The sequence below is a fragment of the Polypterus senegalus genome, chromosome 12 (assembly GCF_016835505.1).
Source record: "Polypterus senegalus isolate Bchr_013 chromosome 12, ASM1683550v1, whole genome shotgun sequence".
Classification (NCBI taxonomy): Eukaryota; Metazoa; Chordata; class Cladistia; order Polypteriformes; family Polypteridae; genus Polypterus; species Polypterus senegalus.
In genome coordinates this window covers 19,272,725-19,298,053 of record NC_053165.1, presented here as the reverse complement: position 1 = coordinate 19,298,053, position 25,329 = coordinate 19,272,725, and the positions used below count along the sequence as shown (strand labels likewise).

Below are 25,329 nucleotides of genomic sequence, written 5' to 3'. Positions count from 1 at the left end.
GCATGCAGGTAGTCCATAGCTGAAATCGCAAAGCAGGAATTTATTGGCCAGGCTACTTAGCCTGAGAAAATACAAGTGGCAAGGACATGAACAGACTGAAAATGGAAAAAGCAACTGAGCTCTTTCATTGGTAAATGTCCCAAGGAAGGGAAAAGTAGACTTATTCTAATGGGCATTGGAATTAAGTTATTGCTGAATAAGATTGGTTGGATTGGGTATATTTGTGCAAAATCTTAAACGCTAAACTCCCCTTGTTTTGTGATTTCTGTTTTTGCATCTAGTGTTTTTGACAAAAATAGCAAAAACCAAGTAGAAGAATCAAATACCAAAAAATAAAAAAACAGATAAAGTCATAAATACACAAAACAAGGACGAAAATTTTAACAGAGCTTATACTTTTTAGTCTTCAGGTGTGTGAAAGGCTGAGAGCAATCCTCAGCTGCAACATCAGAGAGAGGCCCTAGCCCCTTTGGTTAAATGTAGAGTGAACATAAGAAAAATGAACTGATTTATTGTACGAAAAAAAATTATTTGAAATTAATAAACATGACAATATGAATTAAAAAGGTAACCAAAACATATTCACTAACAAAACATACAATTTAACAATCAAAAAACAACAAGAAGTTATAATAAAAAGAAAATACACTTGAGCCAGGGATGACACTAAGGATATTATATAACACAACCGTCCTGCACAGTCATTTTTCTCCCTTCTTTGTTCTTGAAATATATAAAAGACCGTTAGTAGTCACACAAGCAAATGCAGGGATGGTTTTTATCCACAGATAATAAGGCTGCTTAACAGACAAAAAACTGACAAGTAGTGTCTATTCATTGTCTATTATCAGAGTCATGTTACTGTCAAAAATTAATTTCAGTGTGTAATGTACACTTGACGATAAATACACCTTTGTACGTGATAAAATATTATGCTGGCTCAATGTGAGACAGTAAAATATTTCAATGAAGAAGGACGAGGAGATAAGATACGTCGTCAATAAAACAGACAAGGGTTGAAACCAGAAAAGACAGCCTACCAGTCATCCATTTTAAAACATTAAGCAAAAGTCAAAGTCTTTAATCAGAAAAATATATGTTTGTAACCAGAAAACGCTTCCTCAAAACAAGCAACGCAAACCAACATGAGCATCCTGACACTGGATTCTCCAGAATAGAAAGTGCTGGTCTTAATGCTGGTGCTCAGAATGACGTCATGCATTACACATTCCCGGATGACTCTGGGAAAGATTACCATGGCAACAGTTGATGCGATCCATTAAAAACAAACAATGCTAAAGAATGTGGTGCTGTGAGAAGACGTTTTCAAAACTTTCTAAATTATGCATAAAACGAGAAATGAGTGTGAAATTGTATTATTTGGGGTCCATGACACCATATTTTATATACAACCTGCAATTAGGCCTTGTAGGGAAGGCAAAAAAATAAAAATAAAACATTAAACTAAACAATATACTGTGTATTTTGGTCTCCTTGGTATTATTGTGAGTACAGAGGGCTGCTATTAGTGCGCCCCTACTTGTTACATTTCATCGAACTGACAGGCTTTCAAATCAGCAATAATGTTTCATCTAAAATCATAAAGAATGCATGTAGCCTTTGAGTGAAATAAAACTGCGTAAATTCAATATGTATTGACATTTCCCAAGTCGCTAGATATGTGCCATTCAATTGATGTAAGACTTTGCCATTAAAGTTATAAACACAGATTAGAAAATTAAGTAAAGATTTTTCCTATTGATAATTTAAAGCAAATGATTGAAAACAATCCAAACTGAAAAACAAATATCAAATATTATATTATTCCTTCTTCACACAACAGAAGACCCTGAGTGTTATACATACTGTTACCATGAAATATTTATAAAATATCCTAATGTTAGCGAATATAATGTAGAGTACTACTTGTTTTTAAGTTTGCCTGCTACTAAATGGTTTTCAACACTTATCATAACAATTAATAACATCATAGTACTACTTTTAAACAATTAATACATTTAAGAGAGATTCACACAGTCATCCATTCATTTTTCTTCGAAGCACACAGCCTACCCCAGCATCAGTCTATTTAAGAAACACTTCTGCATTTTCCTTTTCTATTAATTTTTTTAGGTGCATTTGATGCGATAAAGCACCTACTGCAGTAGCCATGTCTGTCTGTCGCTCTATTTGACTGTCCATCTTTTGGCTTCAAATAGATACATTTTGAGAAACTTTGCCACACTTAATCTTCAAGGAAAGTTGTCTTGAAAGCTGCATTTTTCACCTAGACTTCTTGAATGTAGCGTATTGTACATATTTTTCAAATTTCTAAATCTCCCATCAAAAAGCTTTGGCGAATTTGCAGATTTGTCTGTCTTAAAACAGAGCAATGTTCTGTGCCCCTCAACTACAAATTAGTTTCCTGTTTCAGTTTCTACCCTGATAGCGGCATTGTCAGTTTGTGTATTTTTTATATTTTTTGTTTTACTCATTTAACAAACACCCCAGTGGCAAAACAGTGAAACACCTGCATGGGGTGGAGTCAGATGAGGGTGGAGTTGAATGACTGAATATTACCATATAATTGAAGTATGACATTAAACCTCTACCATTGCTTCGTAGATTTTAAGACAGCAATTGACTGGGTTTGGTGTAAAGAGTTGTGTGCAACAATTGAAAGCACTGAAAGGACTGATGAAGAGTCTTTAGTGTCTTTTAGAGTAGGAGGAGAGTTCAGCAACTAGTTAAAGACAACAATGGGATTGATTGTCCTCCTATTGTCTTCCTTGTTGTTCATAATATTGTTCATTAATTCATTTTTCAACGCTTATCCAAAGTCGTATCGTGTGGGCAACAATCTTAGCATTGAACCCCATGCATCTCTTTCCCCAGTCACTCTAGACATCTCATATCACGGGATACCAAGGCGCTCCCAGGACATTTAGGAGATATAATTATTAGAAACAATAATCTCTAGTGATCCCTGGCACTCATGCGTGATTGAGGTCCTTATTTTGCCTTTTATAACAGACTAGACATTAAGCCCGTTACAAGCTGACCGCAAGGCACTGCAGCGGGTGGTGAAAACCGCACAACGCATCATAGGGACTCCACTTACGGTCATTGAGGACGTTCACAAGAAGAGATGTTTACGCCGAGCTTGTTGCATTCTTAAGGACTCCTCTCATCCAGCCAACAAACTCTTCCAGCTCTTCCCCTCCAGAAGGCGCTACAGGAGCCTTCCGACTAAAACCAGCAGGTTTAGGAACAGCTTCTTCCCCACAGCGGTCACACTTCTGAACTCAGTCCCCCGTTGAACCTTCACATCCACACACACTTAATCCTCTACACTCCTCCTCCTCCCTTTCCTTGTACATACCTGTGCACACACAGCACACCTGTACATTGTACATCATATATCATATATTGTACATCTGTATATATTACAGTACTCATAGTATTACAGCACATACGTGTATATATATATAGTACTTATAGTATTATAGTACGTACAAATACATGTATAGGTACATACATGTATATTGTACATCTGTATATTTGCCATCCGCATTTTAGAACATTTGTATATCTATCTATATATATCTATATATCTATTCCCATCTTCACTGTGCTCTTAACTGTACATATCGCATTTAACGGTACATAATATACACATACTATATTTATTTTTGCACTTCTGATTAGATGCTAAACTGAATCTCGTTGCCCTGTATTTATACATGTGTAATGACAATAAAGTTGAATCTAATCTAATCTAATCTAATAACGGGTGCTAGAACAGTAGTGCATAAACATTATTAGGAACAGTCTACATTAAACGGCAAGGGACCTTGACCTCATTCTGTTTCTTGTCTTAATTTGTTTTTTGTCAAAAATATTTTTGCAAGAAGCCTAAAGTAAAATAATAATACAAATAAAATAGAAACGTATATGACAATAAAGTAAGTATAATTAATATTGCCTTAGTGTAAAACTTTATAACAATCTGTAATACACAATATCTGAAGAAGATATTTAGGAAAATGTTTTTATTTTTTTACCTCAGGAAATTTTTCAATAAAATTTCATTATAGACAACATTTTTGTAAACACTCTTGTTCAGGACCATCTACAACGTTGACATCTACAAAACTTCTAACTCTTGATAATGCAACATATAACTGACCGTGGCCGAATACTGGTTCTGGCAAGTAAATGGCAACTTTTTCTAAGGTTTGCTCTTGAGCTTTATTAATTGTTATGGCAAAGGCTAATGTAACTGGAAATTGTCGCCTTCCTATGGTGAAGGGTAAATTAGTAGAGGATAGAGCCAAATCAATACGGGGAATATTCTGACGCTCATTTTCTTTTTTATAATCAATCTATTTGCTCGTATTTTTCTTTGTCTTTCAGCCTTTCTTTTGTTGATGTTTACTTGCTGAGCTGACCATTCTTCCAGGAGATGTTGCTTATATACGATTTGAGTGTTTGTGTCTTTTGTCCTACTTGACGTGTCCTTTTTTTGGGTGGCATGTTGTTAGTAGATAATTAGTTAGTAAACATGCACGGGGCAGTATGTGTGGCATCTCCCCAGCAATGGATTTTATGTGTGCAGCCATGACTACCCAATTAGCACTCTCCCCAACAATGCTGTCCTTTATTTGCTTATTATGCGCGGCCGCGGCTACGCCATTCACTGTGTGCCCAGCTTCCAGTGTGTGTGCGTCCACGGTCTCCGCAGCAATGCTGTCCTTTATTTGTTTATTATGCGCGGCCGCGGCTACGCCATTCACTGTGTGCCCAGCTTCCAGTGTGTGTGCGTCCACGTTGCCGGTCGTGCGTGTCGCACCGAGCCTCGCGCATGCGCACTTCACCAAAAGACACACACACACGGACACCTGGACGCACACAGGGGTTTTATTAAAGAGGATGATATGACGGTCCAATTTGTAAATCTTCTTTCTGTCACTGGCTGGCTTGCTGTTTCACTTTCACTCCTTAAATTTGACATGGTGGGCTCAAGCGAGTACTGAGTTTTAATTGGTGAATAGGCCAGTGAAGTGCATGCACTTATTTGCAAGAAAACATCCACAATTACTGTGTAAAGAAGATTTAAATTCATCATCAGGCATCTGCATCTGAAGTGTCTCCAGCAAATGTGGCCCTTAAATGTTTACAACCACAGCGCAAATGATTCACCAATCAAAACACAGTACTTGCTAGAGCCCACCCTCTCAACTTTGACAGGTGAAAACGTCCATTACCCTGTTAGAACTTATTTTACATTTTTCACTTTCTGATTTGTCCAGTTTTCATGCATTAACCCACCATGCTGCCTTTAAACTTTCCCAAAACATAAAGACAATGAAGATCATTTAGAGAAACTGCAAAAGCATCACATGTGGTCTCCACCTCACATTTATTAACAGAGACATTCCATGAGCTGCAGTAGACCAAGGGGGTCTGTAAGATGTAATATAATTTCTTTCCTCCGCATGGGAGTCATGCAGACATTTTGTTGTGGTCTTTTTGCTTGTTAAGAGTTTTCATTATTCTGCTTTGATGGCTGTGTATTTTTTATTATTGTTTTCATTTTTTTAAAGATGAGTTCTTTGTACTTTGGCTGCCTACAAGCAGAGCAGAAAATCACAGGATAAAATTAGAAATGAAGACATGCCCGTCTTTGAAGTAGGATGGTTGTTTATATTGGAAATCACTGTCCCCTGTACAATTTTTATTTTTTATAACCATGCTAACTAGACGCGCCTCTGCATGGGTTCAGCGAGTTTGTTCTGAAGAGCCACACGTTTGATTTTTCCCCTCTTTCATCTTCATATACAGAGTATGAAATTTGGTCCTGCCTTCAAGTGCTAATTCTGCTGCTTTCATTTACAAAAGTCACCATCTTTGCTATAAGATAACACAGTGGCTCAGTGGTTAGCACTGCTGACTGACAGTCCCAGGAAACTCAGCTGATTCTTCCCATTTGTCTCTGTGAAGCTGTCACTTTGTCTGTATTGTTTTTTTTTTTTTCTAGAGACACGAACCTATCTTTAATTTCCTATCTCTGCACATAGATAGATAGATAGATAGATAGATAGATAGATAGATAGATAGATACTTTCTTAATCCCAAGGGGAAATTCACATAATCCAGCAACAGTATACTGATACAAAAAACAATATTAAATTAAATAGTAATAAAAATGCATGTAAAAGCAGACAATAACTTTAATGTAATCTAATATAATGAAGATTACATTAAAAAAGTTGTGTAATTTCCCAATTCATGGGGTTTAAGAACCCAGTGATAGACAGATAGATAGATATATTTTAGTATAGTAAGCAGGATTAGACAGATATATAGATATTAGTATAGTAAGCAGGATTAGATAGATAGATAGATAGATAGATAGATAGATAGATAGATATTAGTATAGTAAGCAGGATTAGATAGATAGTGTAAATAAGACGCTATATAAGCACCCGACCCGGCACAGATTCACACTGAGGCATGTGTAGATGGAACAGAAATCTTTTTATTTTCCCTCAGCCATGGGGCACGTCTTCTCCATGTCCCACAGGCCCAACACAGTCCCAAACACTCAAAAAGAGTCCAAACACTCTTCCCCTGTGGGGCACATCTTCCCCATGAACCCCACAGGTATAACACAGTCCCAATGCACCTTACTTTTAACACAGCAATCCTTCTGCTGGCACCACCACTCCTCTCAGGCAACCTCGTCCTCTTCCACCCGATTCTGGCCCTGAGTGGTGGTTGCTGGCTCCTTTTATGGCCCTCCCAGGAGTGCTACTGGTGCTTGCTCACCTGTTCCCAATTGCACTCCCGGGTGGGGTAGATGATTAAGACAGCTGGGCTTAACAATCTCTGCCTCGCCCCCTGGCGGCCATCCCAGGTCCCCACAGGGTTAGGGAGAACTCCATGTCCCATGAAACCCTGCGGAAAACTGAGGCATCATCAACTAGAGAGGCTGCCACCAAGCATCCTGGGGGAGGTACTGAGGAGTCCATGGCTGCTCCCCCGGACCATATACAGCAGGGTCGTCCCGACCGGACATGGGACCCGGCTGTCCATTACAATAGATAGATAGATAGATAGATAGATAGATAGATAGATAGATAGATAGACAGATATGTGAAAGGCACTATATACTAGATAGATAGATAGATAGATAGATAGATAGATAGATAGATAGATAGAAGGGGTGTCTGATGCCATTTTAAGGTTTTTAAATGTAGTCTGTCTGAAGGTGAATAAGGAGGGTGGAACAACAGTTCAAAGTTGTATTCTTTCAGTGTTTCCACTGTCACATGCACTCTATGTGGCGGAGTATTGTCATGAAGAAAGAAGACTCCAAGGGACAACTTTTCAGGAAGTTTTTCAGAAATGGCATCCTTTAGCTTGAAATGTTGGTGGGAATTACAAATAAGGTCCGGTCAACTTAAGCAATAAGTTTTACGTACGTGACGTTACTCCTTCATTGGTAGGCTCACTTCCTATCAGACGCTCCTTGGGGTTTGTGGCAAAGCCCTGTTTAATGGAAGGTCCAGTGGCCAAACAATGCAAAGAAAAAACAAAAGCAAAAAGATTGTGGTAGGTCAAATTAGAGGCAAAAGATCTTGTTGCACTTAGAGGCAGGTCCAAAACTGACACCCAATTTCCACCGTAGTAGAATCTTATCTTAGCATATATACCTTATATAGTCAGGAGCTGAAGAGGCAGGACTATTGAGGAGGCACCAAGGGTAAAACTGATTTCAGCTGTTGTTTCATCAGTGGTCAGTGGTCTAAAAGGGAACAGTTACCTTCAGCGCCATCTCATGTTTCTAAGTCAAGTTACTTACCTTATAAGAGCCCTGAAGATACCACCTAAGAGTGTATGTTGGACAATAGATAGATAGATAGATAGATAGATAGATAGATAGATAGATAGATAGATAGATAGATAGATAGATAGATAGATAGATAGATAGATAGATAGATAGATAGATAGATAGATAATATAGCAGGGACATCCCTCTGTGTTATCCTTATCCGGTACACAGTAGTTGTATAAAAATTGTGCTTCATTTAGCTGAAGAAATTAACAACCAAATAAACACAAAATGTTATTTAGCTTTACCTGCCCTAACTTAACCAAGTCAGGCTCCCTATACTGTATATAAAAGGACCTGAGGTACACCCACATACACCATTTTCCTTCCTCTGTCTTGCTCTCATTTTCTCATTTCAATGTCTGACAAGTAACTGTGTAAATGGCACACATCTCAGGTACTTCCTTACCTACACTGTCACATGGATGAACTCCTCAGGCTCCAGTATGTGCTTCTGTTTGAACATAGTCTTCTACTATGTTCCAGTCCTAGAATCTTTCTACCCCAGCAACCCCTTCCTAGCTAGATAACCTGTAACAACAGACTGGTAAACAGATTTTTTTATTTATGTTTTCACATTTTTCTGTTTTTCTTTTCAGTTGTAACAATGAAAATGAATGGTATCAAATCCATGAAAACATCATCCGTAAATCAAGCACCAAGTATACAGCACCCAGCACCAACTATGGTAAGATTTCGTGTCTGTTTTTTATTTAAAATCATATTTTACTACTGCCGTTCATGTTCTTTTGTGTTTTTTCTATTCGTCTATCCATTCCTTCCATTCCTGATGTTTTTACAATTTCAGAGCCCATCACAGGATTCCATTCCATAGCAGGGCACAGTCAAAAACAGCATCACACATACTTGTGTTGAGACTGTCTGGAGGCCCCAGTCCACCTGACAGTTTGTCGTAGCACTGACTGGAAACTACAGACACTGGAAAGAAATAGAGAGAGCATACACTGGGATCTGACAGTTTTCATCCCCCTTTTTGATGTCTCCATTACATTTCCCAAAAATTAATTGTAGTGAGTGGGGACTGGGCGGTCTCATGGTATGGAATCCCTACAGATTTTATTTTTTCTCCAGCCGTCTGGAGTTTTTTTGTTTTTTCTGTCCCCCCTGGCCATTGAACCTTACTCTTATTCGATGTTAATTAATGTTGATTTATTTTGTTTTCTTATTGTGTCTTTTATTTCTCTATTCTTTATTATGTAAAGCACTTTGAGCTACTGTTTGTATGAAAATGTGCTATAGAAATAAATGTTGTTGTTGTTGAGTGCCTGTTGCACCTTGGGTGTTGCTATTGTCATGATTTCAAAGTGTAACTATCATATGGCAACACCCATATAAGTAAATGACTAATGACAAAAGTATCTTAAATATCTACTGGATGAACCTGAAGCAAACACACACAATGGTAAATTGCATTGCTTAGGAACTTCCAGATCTCCCTGTAAAACAGACATACCATATTGTCCACTACTTCCCAGCCATTCATGTGTCCAGTTACATCTTTTTCTTTTTTTTTGTAGTTTCACAGCACAGTTAACAATGCAGCTCTTTTCTTTGTTGACATTTTGAGATGCCTGTGGCCATATCAGTTTTTTTTGTTTTTTTGAATGGGTAAAACTGTGGACACATATAGTCTGAGCACCCACATCGTGGCACGTCAGTCGGACTGAACATGCACGTGCATTTTGAGTACATAAAGTCAGTCACATGAAAACATTAAGTACACCCCAAGGAAACAGTTGACTTTTTCCGAATATTTTTATTTTTTTTTTATTTTTATTAATTTTATTACAATCCATACAAAGCAATCAAGATTTTACAAAAAGAAAAATTGAGTTAAGAACAGATCGATCCCCACCCCTGAGAGAGAGAGCAAGCCAAATAACGTTAAATTTAAGGCTTGTAAACATACCTAATTTAAAAAAAAATTCTCTGTGCTTTATGAACTTATTTTAAAATATTACTGATTAGATCCTGCCATGTTTTGAAAAAGGTCTGTACAGATCCTCTAACTATTTGATTTTTTCCAATTTTAAATAATATAACACATCAGTTTCCCACTGACTTAAAAGAGGAGAGTTTGGGTTCTTCCAGTTTATCAGAATAAGTCTGCGTGCCAACAGTGTAGTGAATGCGATCACAGTTTGTTTGTCCTTCTCCACTTTAAGCCCCTCTGGAAGACCCCCAAACACAGCAAACACAGCTGTTAATGGGTTAGGAGGGATTGTGAGTCCAAGACTGTCTGAGAGGTAATTAAAAATGTTTGTCCAGAATAATGTTAATTTGGAGCAGGCCCAGAACATGTGACCTAGTGAGGCTGGGGCTTGGTTGCAGCGTTCGCAGGTTGGATCATGCCCTGGAAACATTTTGGAGAGTTTTAGTCGAGACAGATGTGCTCGATATATAATTTTGAGTTGTATAATTGTATGCTTTGCGCATATGGATCTCGAGTGAATTCTCTGCATTGCTACTTTCCATTCCTTTTCTGATATATTAATTGAGAGGTCTTTTTCCCAGTGTCCTCTTGGATCTTTGAAAGGGAGGGATTGTAAAAGGATTTTATATATTGTAGAGATGGAGTCTAACTCCTTGAAATTGAGCAATAATTTTTCCAGCATGGTTGAGGGTGCAAGATGAGGAAAATCTGGAAGGTTCTGTTTAACAAAGTTCCTGATTTAAAGATAGTGAAAGAAATGTGTAGCTGGAATGTAATTTTTCATAGGATGCAAAGACGTTGTCTATATAAAGATCTCTAAGCAAGTTAATTCCAAATTTTTTCCAGATATTAAAAACTGCATATGTTTGTGAAGACTTTTTCCGAATATTTGAACAGGCAAACAGTTGCTCATCATGCAAATCGTGTCTACAGATAAAGATGATGTATGTGAATAAAACATAAAGGAAATGTGCCTTTTTAAATGTTAAGCGCCATTTCTTAATTGTTTAGGTTATGTTAAATTGATAGAAGTATTTTCTTAGTTATGTTAAAACGTTTGCCTATATATTAATACATAGTCTATGGGAGATTCTATAGTATCCCCGTAAGCTAAATTGAAATGGAATATTCAAATTATTTCTAGTCCCTCTGACTACAGATTAGTTTCAGTTTGTGATCTGCCTTGCAGTTGGTAAGGCCTAAAGAACAAGCAGTTTTCAAACCATTTACCGCAATGTATCATTTTCACTTACCCTTAACTTAAAGTTAGTAAAATAGTTAAAAAATAATGTTAAAAAAGATTCTTAGGGGTCCCAGAGGTTAAAATCATGTTCCCTTTCCTCATTCCTAACCCTAAGTCTAAACAGTAGAATATGAAAACTAATTTTAAAATTTATGAAAAGAGCCTAATGTTAAACTTGGACTTGGGCCTTTTTTATTAAAAACCCTATTATTATTTTTTATGAAAATGTGTACATATGATATCATTATTTAAATATTCTTTTTTTGAGATTTGTTTATTTAATTTATGATTAGTGTGCATTTATTAATATTTTTTATACATTGTAATATATCCTAGGCTTAAAAATTAATTAATTATGGATATAGGAACTCTTTTAACCTTATTTTGATAGATAAATAGGACTAAGTATGGTATATCTAAGATAATTGGTTTATGCACATGATACAAAAATAATGTTAATTATGGATTTATCACTTTCAGAGAGACGACTATGCTGGGTTAAGACCTTTGATTAAATTTCTCTATTGTAATAAAAAAAATCCTAGGACAAGACAAGACTTTTTAACCTGGGACGAGATGTGACTTTTTCCAGAGAGATACTTTCACGTCCCGCGAGACGAGACTTTGTGCCAAGAGATTTATCCACACCAGGGGCCGGAAATAAAAGACAAAGAGTAGATGACAAAGTAGAATGTTGTAAAAAATTCAAAAATGTTGGCGTGATACACATGCAGAGCAGGTTAGAGATAATGAAAGTACTAAAATTTGAAAGTCTCAAAAAATGATAGTAAAGATCGGATTAGTGCAAACAAACGGAAATTATTATTCAGCGAAATAATGGAACAGCAAAAAAGAGATTGAATATATTGTTCGGATTTAAACTTTAAGTCGGAGACTTGTAGATCGTCTAATTCGTGTTGCCATAAGGGAAAAGCAGTATTTCTACCCAATGAAGAGGCGTATCCACGAGAATGAAAAGATTTGTTGTTTGGTAAAAGTGAAATCCACATACGCAAGTGGCAGAGATGTGAAATGGCTGGAGCATCGCACAGGCCGGAGGGTTGGTGAGAGAAGCCCTCTAGTTAAATATATTTGAAACTATGTGTGCCAGAGCTTACCCCTTGTGGATTTTTCTCCACTAATCCTAACCCTAAGCCTAACTATATTAACTATTTATTCAACAAAAATATTAATAGATGAAATTGTCTGCTGGTAAAAAATAAATCTACACTTGGTCTCAGAAGCTGAAATTGCCCCTTTTTGCAAAAATGATACTGTGAAAAAGTTTTGCATAACTGCCCACCAGTCTCTGACATCGTTTCCATGAAATTTGTGACAAGTCCTCCATGCAAAATTCCATCACCAGCAAGATGTTTCTGAATTTTCTTACATGTACTGGTTGTTTAAAATACCATAACATTTCAATGGGATTAAAATCCGAGTTTTGACAAGGCCAGTTCGTAACCCTCCATTTCTTCTTTGTGAGCCATTCCTTGGTGGATTGCTAGTTTGCATTCAGATCATTATCACATTGAAAGGTCCATTTCTGGTTTGACTTCAGCTTTCACACCGATGGCCTCACTTTCTCCTCAAGCACATTTTGATATGATTCAGAATGCATAGTTGACTTGATGACTGCAAGCTACCCAGGCCCTGAGGCAGCAAAGCAACACCAAATCAGAACATTTCCACCTCCATTCTTCACATTTGGTATGAAGTTCTTCTGCTGAAGTGTTTGTGCTAAATGTGTCTACCATTACTATAGCCAAACAACTCTATCTGTACGTACTTTTTCACACGACTGACAATTCTATTGTGCAGTGTGAGTAGTCATTTGACCACGGTTTCTTAAAATCACACAGTGTGTGCCCAGCCTAAGGGGAGTTCTATTACAGCCTCACCAGTGCTTTCTGACTCCAAGGCCCTGAGTTTGCAGTCAACCTCTTCACGTGAGGATGTGAAGTGAGACGACCGCGGTAAGGCCGTAAGTAATGTCTTATCGATGATAGCACCAATATCCTTTCTCCACATGGGTTTTTCTTCAGGTGTTCTGGTTTTTCACCCACATCCCTAAGTTATGCTAATTGGCAGAACCCACATTTGCCACAGATTTGATAATGGATGAGTAGATTATTTCATCTTTATTTGGGATTCTTTACATTGTATTTTTGTGATGACACTATCTGTAAAAGTCTGCATAAACTAAAGCTTGGCTGACTGATTTAACATGCAGTATACAAAAATATTATTTAAATATATGCAGTCCTAGTAGTTTTTCGACAACCAACATGTCACAACCAAGAATCAACTCCTCTTGTCTTAACATTGTTCTGTGTTTTCTGACAACGTGTCAAAGCATTTGCAGAATTTAAGGCAGCTATTTTGAGTTTTTAATGCCTTTTCCTAAAACTGTCATTCTTCATAGATCTCAAGGTTTTCATGTTTGTTTTGGTACAAGGGGACATTCCTATAAATATATTATTTGTGACAATTTCTCAAACATTGGAGGAACCAGGCACTTGTGTGAGTTTGATACTGCTGAAAATGAATGGCACACTGGCAGAGAGTCCACGATACAGCATGGACAATTTGTATTTTTATAAATGCAAGAGAAGGCCGTTCCACAAGTTAGAATAAACAACTTTTCAGAATCTAGTGCAGTTATCTAAATGCATGGTATTCTTTCAAATATGAATTGTGTAGACTTTTCTTTTTCCAGTTTGCTTGTATATAATGCATTATAGTGACAAGATATGGATAACAAATACTTCAGGATTAATATTTTCCTTCATTTTGTCACCATTCAAAGAAATCATTGCACTTGGTGCATGATGGGAATAAACCAGAATGGTTCATGGAGTGCCAGTCAATTGCAGGGAACAGTCTCATTTACACAACCCGGTCCTGCAACCTTGGAATCAAAACTGGAATCTGTGGAAAAATAATTCGGACGTGAGCATCAGTAGGCTTTGCACTCCTATTGTGAGCTATTCTATAATATTTCAGTAATTATTTACCGCTCTGATGCTGATCTTTCTAATCATAAAATAGGTCCTTACATTGGCAATTAATAAGGATTATATAATCTTAATTGTAAAGATTGAGCAGAACCTTATTTGGTTATAAAAAGAATAAAACTAAACAAAAACATCCTTCAAAGCCACTCGTGTGATGGAGTATTTCACTACTTGTGTAAATTAAACAACACCTTATGCAGTTGCTGGGCCCGTATTGTTGTGTTATGATACGATGTGCAGCCACTTTGACAGTAACTCAATTGAATTATAAAGCTCCATAGCCTCTTAGATCGTAGTTTATAATATGTTGCTGAAGGATAAGTGAACATCCTTATACTTGCACAGACTGGGTGTATTTCAAGTCCTGTTCTACATGGCACACTTACTGTTTTTTGGTATTTACATGTTGAGTAATATCTTAGCGTCCTCCTCATCTACCTCCTTATGTTTGACATATCAGCTTGTTATCCTTGTAATAAAACACATCTTTTTTCATATATTTTCATACTTTAAACATTGTTTTCTGTTATCCAAATATAATTTTTGAAGAATTTTGAATATCAGAGATTCAATTGTTATCTTCTTTGTATATTGCTTCTGAAAAATAAAGTAAAAGTTTATTAGTATAATGTTTTTCTTTTACCACAGGAGCCACAAGAGTTAGTCCATTTCTTAGCAGTCGCGTTTTGTGATGTCGCTTTCTTGACGTGTTCTAGGGTAGCGTCATGAATCAGACAGCGTCCAAGATTGTGGATAACTGTTAAAAAAAACTTTGATATACAATTTAGGATTTGATTTTTTTGGTTTCTCAGCTCCTGGTTGTTTTTTCTGGGTTTGCTTTTTGGTTTTGTTGAATAGATTTGATCGACAGTTTTGATCCCCTGGTCATATTTCCCTTTGGTCCACCATTCTTCCATTCTGGATCAAGAATAGGCCTATTTGACGATTCTCTTGTGTTGAACTTTACTAATTCAATTATCGATCATACAGTGCTAATGGCTCATGGGTTATAATGTGAAACAGAAGAATTTTTAATTAATTAAAAAAGGGAATCATGTCTTTTGCAAAGCATCAGTCAGTTTTGTTCATATACTGTATAGTCTGCATGGTGCAAGATGACAGTTAACAAGGATTCTAAAAAAAACAGGAAGCACAGCGCATCTGTTCAGTAATTATCGGCTGCCTGCCGTCTTGCCTCACAAGTGAAAGAAGAGCTGCTGTGCCCAGCTGGTGGTGGATCTTTGTGCTAGAAGCGATTGTTTGTGTAGTGTAACAATATCAGACTCAGATTTCGCTGTTCTGTGGCCACAAAACAAAATTCTAGTACTTCACAGTGTGGTGGAGCTACAAATTCAAAAGTTCTTTAGATTTATTCAGCCTGTCCGCTGTGAATACATGTGTAACCTGAATGTAACGCCCCATGGGATGGCCATAACCATGAAAACTGCTTGACAAATTCACCCCAGAATACACTGAAAGTTACACCTGTATCAGGCTGCTGTGTCTGGATTAAAGTAGAGAGGTCTAACGCAGGATACCAAGTGTTAGCTCTGCTTTTACTTTGTTATGATCGTCCAAGGGAAAGACGGCTCGTGACACAAGGTAATTGTTGGGGTGCAGACCTGGTTGTCCCCATTTATTTCAATCATCCAAACAAAAAATGGACATGCAATGGTGCAATAAACAACTAAAGAGAGTGCCTCTCCAGGGCTGTTTATAATACGTGGGGTCATGGCACAAAGATGCTCTGGCTCTTTGTGCTCCCAGTCATTGAGTAACGCCTCCTTCTAGGTGGCTGTGCTTTTATGGTACAGGGAATCGAAGGGGTGGAGTCAGATGTCCTCACTGGGCGGATACTCAGCACAGTGAAGGAAAAGGAAGACAGTGGCAGTGCCACCTCTTGGCCCACAGTGGAATTACAATCTTGGGAAAAACCTGGAGGGTGACAATCTGATGTGCTTGCATGACATTGTCTAAATTGTGATTGCTTTGGCTGATTCTAGTGAGCCATCGCCAAAAAGGAATTTTAATTTACAAGTATGTACTTTAGCGTGAGATCGACAGGCGGATCGGTGCGGTGTCCTCAGTGATGCGGGCTCTGCATCGGTCTGTCGTGGTGAAAAAGGAGCTGAGCCGTAAGGCAAAGCTCTCAATTTACCAGTCGATCTACGCTCCTACCCTCACCTATGGTCATGAGCTATGGGTAGTGACCGAAAGAACGAGATCGCGAATACAAGCGGCTGAAATGAGTTTCCTCCGCAGGGTGTTCTGATCTTTCCCTTAAAGATAGGGTGAGAAGCTCAGTCATCCAGGAGGGGCTCAGAGTAGAGCCGCTGCTCCTCCGCATCGAGAGGAGTCAGATGAGGTGGCTCGGGCATCTTATCAGGATGCCTCCTGGACGCCTCCCTGGTGAGGTGTTCCGGGCACGTCCAACCGGGAGGAGGCCCCGGGGCAGACCCAGGACACGCTGGAGGGACTATGTCTCCCGGCTGGCCTGGGAACGCCTTGGGATTCTCCCAGAAGAGCTGGAAGAAGTGGCCGGGGAGAGGGAAGTCTGGGCCTCTCTGCTTAAGCTGCTGCCCCCGCGACCCGACCTTGGATAAGCGGAAGAGGATGGATGGATGGATGGATGGATGGAAGTATGTACTTTATGTAATAACCTGCAGCTGAATTCACTTTATCCAGAACTTGTGGTTGGCCATTAAAAGTGCTTTATTGTGAAGTTTCAGTTAATGAAGAATCAGCTTTAAACTCAGCATACATTCAGGCCCCTTCACTTTTTAGGCATTTTGTTATGTTGCAGCCTTGTGCTAAAATCATTTACACTTGTTTTTTTCCATATCATGCAACACTCAATACCCCAGAATGACAAAGCGAAAACAGGGTTTTCTGAAAATGCTGAAATATCCTAATCACAAAAATATCCAAACCTTTTACTCAGTACTTAGCTGAAGAACCTTTGGAAATGATCAAAGTCTTTTCTTGGGTAAGATATGACACTCTTTACACTCCTGGATTTAGGGATTTTTCTGTTGTTCTTCTCTGCAGATCCTCTCAAGCTCTGTCAAGTTGAATGGAGACTGCCTGTGGACAGATATGGTCAGGTCTCAATGGATGTTTAGTTGGGTTCAAATCTGGGCTCTGGCTGGACAACTCAATGAATTTCCGAGAGTTTTCCCTTGGCCGCTCACGTGATGTCTTTGCTTCATCATTAGGGTCATTGTCCTGCTGGAAGCTGAACCTTCAGTCCATCCTGAGATCCAGAGATAAAGATATCTCTGTACTTTGCTCAATTCGGCTTTCCCTCAACCCTGTCTAGTCTCCCAGTCACTTCTGCTGAAAAGCAACCCCATAGCATGATACTGCCACCAGCATGCTTTATCGTTGGAATGGTATTGCACCTGATTTTCCTCCAGGCATGGTACTAACCTTGGTTTCCTCAAATCAAGGAATCTCAATCTCCTTTAGGTGTCATTTTGCAAACTCCAATTAGGCTTCTCTGCGTCTTTAACGGAGGAGACACGTCTGTCTGGTCACTCTGTCATAATCTCCAGACCAGCGGAGTGTTACAGTGAAGGACATCCTTCTGGAAGTTTATTCCATCTCCACACAGGGTATCTGGAGTTCACTGAGTAAAACCATTGGATTCTAGGTCACCTGTCTTACCAAGGCTCTTCTCCCACGATTTCTTGGTTTAGCCAGGTGGCCAGCTCAATGAAGAACCATGGTTGTTCCAAAGTTCTTCTATTTCAGAATTATGGAGATCATTGTGCTTGGGGAACTTTCAATGCCAAGTAATTTTTTTGTTTTAGCCTTCCCCTGATCTGTACCTTAACACAATCCTGTCTCTAAGCTCTGCATGAAATTCCAGTGATCTACGCCTCCCCTACCTGATCAAAGTCCTGTGCAGCCACCAGTAATGTCAGAATGACAACACATACCTCAACTTCTCACAAGATCCACCACCTCAAATCCTTTAAAACCAGTAAAGGACTACTTAAGAACATTTATGTTAGGGAGAATGCCCAGTGGGGTCTGGGTGGTCTTTTGGTCTGGAACCCTTGCAGATTTTGTTTTTTGCTCCAGCTTAACTAAAGATGTTTTATTTTTTCTGTCCACCTTGGCCTTCTGAGCTTATCATCAGACTGTCATTTAGAAAGTTATATTTAAGTACTTCTCTTAATTATATATCATTCTTATATAAGTATGCATTATTCATTTATCTTTTGTATACTATTTATTCATTATTATTCTTTAATTTGTTTATCTTTGCATGTAAGTACTTCATTGACATGTTGTAAAGTACTTTGAGTTTCATCGTTTGCATGAAGTATTCATCTGTTAAAGTTGAGGGTGAGCTCTAACAAATAGTCTGTCTTGATTGGTGTAGTCAGTAGGATACATGTAAATGTTTGCCCATCATTCACAAATGATACTTCCGATGCAGACTCCTGATAAAAAACACAGAGCTTGCGAATTAAAGTAACCATTTCACACGAAAATTATGGGCCCCTTTTCCTTTTTATATTCACCACGGACAAGCATTGACATAACTTTGAGTATCGAAAAATTCACAATTCAAAAAGCAGCACTTGCCAGAGACCACCCTTTCAACTTTGATGAGTGAAAATGACAGTTTACATTTCGTTGTGTATTTTATGTTACGTGAGGTGTTGATGAAATATATAAAGAACTGGATAAATGAGAACTGTTTAAATAATAAGCAACAAAAAACATATTTCATGACATGTAATTATTTATATTCACATATCATGATTGTCACATTTCACAATAAATGTATTTACTTGCGTATTTATGTATTACCATGGAGCACTGCTGCTTTACCACCTGAGGCCACAGGTCCGCCGCACCCTCGACAATCTGCATTTCGCATACCAGGAGAAGGTGGGAGCGGAGGATGCCATCATCTATATGCTACACCGATCCTTCCACTTGGACAGAGGCAGTGGTGCAGTAAAAATTATGTTTCTGGACTTCTCTAGCGCCTTCAACACCATCCAACCTCTGCTCCTTAAGGACAAGCTGACAGAGATGGGAGTAGATCCATACCTGGTAGCATGGACTATCTTACAGACAGACTTCAGTATGTGCGTCTTGGGAGCTGCAGGTCTGACATTGTGGTCAGCAACACCAGAGTGCCGCAGGGGACTGTACTTTCTCCTGTCCTGTTCAGCCTATATACATCAGACTTCCAATACGATTCGGAGTCCTGCCACATGCAAAAGTTCACTGATGACACTGCTATTGTGGGCTGCATCAGGAGTGGGCAGGAGGAGGAGTATAGGAACCTAATCAAAGACTTTGTTAAATGGTGCGACTCAAACCACCTACAACTAAACACCAGCAAAACCAAAGAGCTAGTGGTGGATTTTAGGAGGCCCAGGCCCCTCATGGATCCCGTGATCATCAGAGGTGACTGTGAGCAGAGGGTACAGACCTATAAATACCTGGGAGTGCAGCTGGATGATAAATTGAACGGGACTGCCAATACTGATGCTCTGTGTAAGAAAGGACAAAGCTGACTATACTTCATTAGAAGGCTGGCGTCCTTCAACATCTGCAATAAGATGCTGCAGATGTTCTACCAGACGGTTGTGGCGAGTGCCCTCTTCTACGCAGTGGTGTGCTGGGGAGGCAGCATAAAGAAGAAGGATGCCTCACGCCTGGACAAACTTGTGAGGAAGGCAGGCTCTATTGTAGACACGGAGCTGGACAGTTTGACATCCATGGCAGGGTGACGGGCGCTGAGCAGGCTATTGTCAATCATGGAGAATCCACTGCATCCACTGAACAGGATCATCTCCAGACAGAGGAGCAGTTTCAGCGACAGACTGCTGTCACCGTCCTGCTCCACTGACAGACTGAGGAGACCCCACACTATGCGACTCTTCAGTTCCACCCGGGGGAGTAAATGCTAACATTATTTAAAGTTATTGTCTGTCTGTTATACCTTCATTTTTATCACTCTTTAATTTAATATTGTTCTTTATCAGTATGCTGCTGCTGGATTATGTGAATTTCCCTTGGGATTAATAAAGTATCTATCTATCTATCTATCTATCTATCTCTCTAATTTTGTCCGAAATATTCCTCCATACCCAACAGCTTTGGAGTTAAACTGACCGCTGCTGTGTAGACATGGGGACTCACAGGCAAAGTGGTTGCTTGCACTCATAATGTTGCTTAAAACACTGTGGCCAGTAATTGAACAAAGTCCTGGTAGCATTTCATTTGTGTACTGCATGTCGTTGTCATTGATGTTTTTAACCAGCCGCGGTGAGAGGCTACCTGTGCATATCTGGAACATGAGTGCCATCAGAGCGATAGTTCTTGGCTGTCAACCACTGAGTTACCAGAATGCATACATAACCAGCTTCTGAGCACCTCAATACTCTGAAACAAAAGATGCATACAATTCCTTTCACTAATGTAAGCAGATTTTATAACATGTATTCCCTTGACATTGAATCAAATTCATTCACACATAATGCATGAATAAAACATTTTCTCAGAATGTATTTGTGTATTATTCTTTACATTGTTACGCAGGGTGTCTCGTTTTAAAAGTTAACAATAATCAATGGGGGTGACTGTTGGTCATGAAATATAATCATAAACAACACTATTTGGGGAGCCCTCAATGAGCGTGACAGATAAAACTTCTTATTTGCTCCTCTTCCTCCTATGAGCTTTACAGCATAGTAATTCTTTACTGTACAATATCCATCTATTCACCTAAGCAGCACCAAACTAGCCCTCAATTTGGTATGTCAGTGAAATTAGTATCTTAAATAAAGTATATTCAAGACCACCAATACAAACAAATGCAAAGATGGACATACTTTATTACACCAAGCTTGGGGGAGTCTGCCATTTGAATTGCCTGATTCTCTATGACAAGTCTGAAAAATATAAAAATGCAACAATATTAAATAAGTTAGATTGAGGAGCACATTAGTTTGTACCAATCACCATATAGATAAATGGTATGATGTTGTAACACACTGATATCTTAATGTTATCTAAAAGTCCAAAATAATTACAAAAGACTAAATGTTTTTTGCACAGTTCTGTATCTAAAAAAACATAAATTCTTATACAGGACAAAGTAAAAATTATTTAATGTCATGATCTCATCGTTCTTTTGGTTATGTTCGGCCTGCAAAAGGTAAAGAATGTCTCAGTTAAACAGGCGGCACAAGTCAGAAGCTCTTTACAAATTCACGTTTTGGTTATATAAAATGTGAAATACAAACTCAGCTACAATGAGATTTTAAATTCCCAAGTTTTAGGATGAACCCCATAAACTTCAATCTCTTTTTCATTTCTTTCCTACAGGACTGATAATCTCCTTACAGCTTCTACGGGGTGAAATGGAACAAATCCGCAGGGAAAATCCTATGATCTTCAACCGTGGAGTTGCGGTCACAAGGAAACTTGGGTTCCCTGATGTCATCATGCCAGGTACAAGTCTCCCTCAGCACTGGTTGGGACATTAAATCTGTATTCATATAAATATATTACAGTAGGCATGTGATTGTGTGTATAACTCACTTAGCGTCCAGCTTCAAGAACACACCGGCCTTGCAAATGCATGTTCATCTGAGCCTTCCAAATGCTGTCATGCATTTCCATGAGCTTATATGCCTGCAAACTAAATCTTTCTATAACTTTGGATATCATGCTGCTTGGTTGATAATCTTTATGAGGAATGGAAATAGAAACTGGTAGGGTGCCCAGGCTAGCTGGCATTTGGGCAAGTAGCTACGTATGGACTGTAAACAAGTATTTCCATCATTTAAAAGTGGGAGGCAGTGCCACCTTTTCAGAAATATGTTAAATGTTGATTTTGGTCAGAACGTATGCCACACTCTTTTACCTTGTTGCTGATAATCAGATTCTACTTTTCTATGCTTCCCTTTACTATCTCTTAACCCTTTTCAGTACACAAGCTTGAATGACTCCATATGCATTAGGCAAATACAGAATGTAATCACATTCAGTTATGTTTTATGAGAGATGTTTAGTCTAATCAGTGAGCTGCAAAAAAATCACATAAATATTGTATTGTGGCCGTCTAACTGAAATGCACTAACTCTGTACATTACTTTAAAGGTTCCAGCTTCTTTTAAAGGAGGTGTTTTCTGTCCTTTAGTTGTCCATTTGAATCTTGCTCTATTGGCATATGTTGTTCTTGAATCACATTCTTGAGCATTTACTGAGACATCTCTTCTTGTTTTTTTTTTTGTCAAAGTTAGTATTTTAGAATTGAATAGATGATTATAGCACCAGAGACAGCACCATAATAACAGAAAGCAGAAATTATTTAAAACAGGCCACTGCTTCTGTTGTGCAGGGTGCTTAGCATAACACAGCAGAACAAAGAGATGGAAGTGACAGATTCAGTACAATTGCTTAGTAGTATGATGTCCTAGCAATGGCAGAATTTAACACATAAAGCTTGTCAAAGTCATCCTCCCATCAATTATCAAACCCACTAATTTCAAGTTCAGCATTGGGAACAAAAAAGGAACCAAAGCTGGACAGCTCACTGGTCCATTACATAGCACACAATAATATGAATCTCATTTAAGAGGAAGATGGAGATCCAAGTAGACAGGGAAGAATGCGTCAAAGGCCAACACTCATGTGTAGACTTTAAGCACAAAGTTCTTCTCTTCCTTGAGTTCGGCATCTACACCAATACAACTTTTTCTGTTCACCAAATTTTGTAATAACACAAGTTACAAAAGAAAAGCATGAATTGAACAGTGGACTATAATTTCTGTTCTTATGACTACTGTTAATACAAGATAGATAGATAAATCATTATTTGGCCCCAAGGGGGAAATTTGGCTTTGTACATAAGCTCTTTAAATAAATAAAAGCTTAAATAGGTAGATAAGTAAGAAAATAAATAGATGAATAAATAAATCTAATTCAAGAGGAAGATGGAGATGCAAGTAGACAGAGAGGAATACGTCAAAGGCCAACACTCATGTGTAGACTTTAAGCACAAAGTCCTTCTCTTCCTTGAGTTCGGCATCTACACCAATACAACTTTTTCTGTTCACCAAATTTTGTAATAACACAAGTTACAAAAGAAAAGCATGAATTAAACAGTGGACTATAATTTCTGTTCTTATGAGTACTGTTAATACAAGATAGATAGATAGATATTAATTTTAGTGTAGTCGGCAGGATTAGATAGATAGAGTTCTTATATGAGTACTGTTAATACAAGATAGATAGATAGATAGATTGATAGATAGACAGATATTTGTCCCCAAGGGGGAAATTTGGCTTTGAACATAAGCTCTTTAAATAAAAAAAATGCTTAAATAGGTAGATAAGTAAGAAAATAAATATCTAAATAGATAGATTGATAGATAAATAAACATACACACATACTTTGGTCTGAACACTATATCTTTTTTGTAGCCTGAAGGCCAAAACTGCACACAGTATTCCAGGTAAGGCCTCACCAGCATGTTATAAAGAATGAGCAGAACCTTATTTGGTTATAAAAAGTATAAAACTAAACGAAAACATCCTTCAAAGTCACTCCTATGCTGGGGTAGTTCATTACCTGTGTAATTTAAACAACACCTTTTGCAGTTGCTGGGCCCGTATTGTTGTGTTATGATGCGATCTACAGCCACTTTGACACGGCTTGCTTATGCAGTAACTCAATTGAATTCTAAAGCTCTATATGCTGCTGAAGGATAAGTGAACAGCCTTACACTTACACAAATTGTGTCTATTTCAAGTCCTGCTCTACGTGGCACATTTACTCCTTTTCTACGTCTTTTATATTTTTTGGTATTGACTATGTGTAACCAGGTTCTCTTCACCTCTGTGGCCAAGTCACCCACAACCATTGTCTAATTTGAGCCATACTATAGTCTCCTCTTACAGAATCTCATTCATGTTTGTGGCGTAAATCTCATGTCGCTTCTCTTTAGAAGTTCCTGGCCACAGTATGAGTTCACTTTGCTCCAGCAGTAAATCTTTCACAGGCCAACCCCACTGGGCTCCTGGTACAAGACTTATCAGGCCTCAATTTGTTCTTCCATTTCTTTCTTCTGTTTGGTCCACCAGACAAGCCATATTTATGTTAAAATGAAGTGAGGATTTGGGATATGTGACACTGCTTACATTTGACTGACTTATCTTGTCCTGATGGCAAATGACTCTAAACAAAATATTTGATCTTTTAAGTACCTCTGCACTCTTTTCTTTCATAAGCTGTAAACTAATTTTGGTAATTCCTAGTCCTATGACATCCATGCGTTCACAGGTTATAAATTGATTAAAACAGGTTCTACGGCATCTGTGATTATTTTCCATTCCTAGATCTGTAAAGTAATTGAAAAAGAAACTCACTAGATCAAACGCATAAATTATTAGTATAATACAACAGGATGCTTGCAATGCGTGTAATTAAAGTCCTTTGAATTAAAAATTTGTTTTAACATAAACAGATTGCAGTCGTAAAATTGAAGATTTTTCCACACCAGAACAATGGGATACAGAATGCATTTGTAACAAACACAGATAAATGCCTTGCAGACTGATCGCTCCTCCTGTCCTCACACCAAAGTGATTGATAAGAAAGAAAAATGCAGTGCTACATGCATTCATGGTACCAAAAAGAACTCCGGCGATGACATCTCCTGAGCATCAAGGCAAATTAGGCAGGTGCTTCAGTGACAAAGAATTACGAGAGATAAGCCTGAATAAAGAGCCCTTGAGCAGATGGTTTATAGTATGACTTACTGACATGTCAGACATGCTCTACAATACAGAATGCAAGAATGACAATAACAGAGAAATGTTTGCTGACAAATGAGGAGATTGCCAGATACTCATGACTTCCGCACATATGCAAGTTTTACTTTAATTCCCTTACATACAATACAATACAATCTATTTTTGTATAGCCCAAAATCACATAAGAAGTGCCGCATTGGACTTTAACAGGCCCTGCCTTTTGACAGCCCCTCGGCCTTGTCTTTCTATGAAGACAAGGAGAAACTCCCAAAAAAACCCTTGTAGGGAAAAAAATGGAAGAAACCTTGGGAAAGACAGTTCAAAGAGAGACCCTTTTCCAGGTAGGCTGGGCATGCAGTGGGTACCAAAAAAAGGGGGTCAATACAGTACGACACACAGAACAGAGCACAAGTAATCATCAATA

General features: G+C 38.3%; 1 protein-coding gene across 4 annotated transcripts in view; it reads left to right on the top strand.

Annotated features, from left to right (window-relative positions):
- Window positions 1-25,329, top strand: part of dock3 (dedicator of cytokinesis 3) — a 919,050-nt gene that overhangs the window by 700,457 nt on the left and 193,264 nt on the right. For all 4 annotated transcript variants that reach the window (XM_039772621.1, XM_039772622.1, XM_039772620.1 and 1 more), the window contains exons 13-14: window positions 8,497-8,585; window positions 21,471-21,596. In XM_039772621.1, the coding sequence (XP_039628555.1) occupies window positions 8,497-8,585; window positions 21,471-21,596 (215 nt within the window). The remainder of the gene's footprint in view (window positions 1-8,496; window positions 8,586-21,470; window positions 21,597-25,329) is intronic.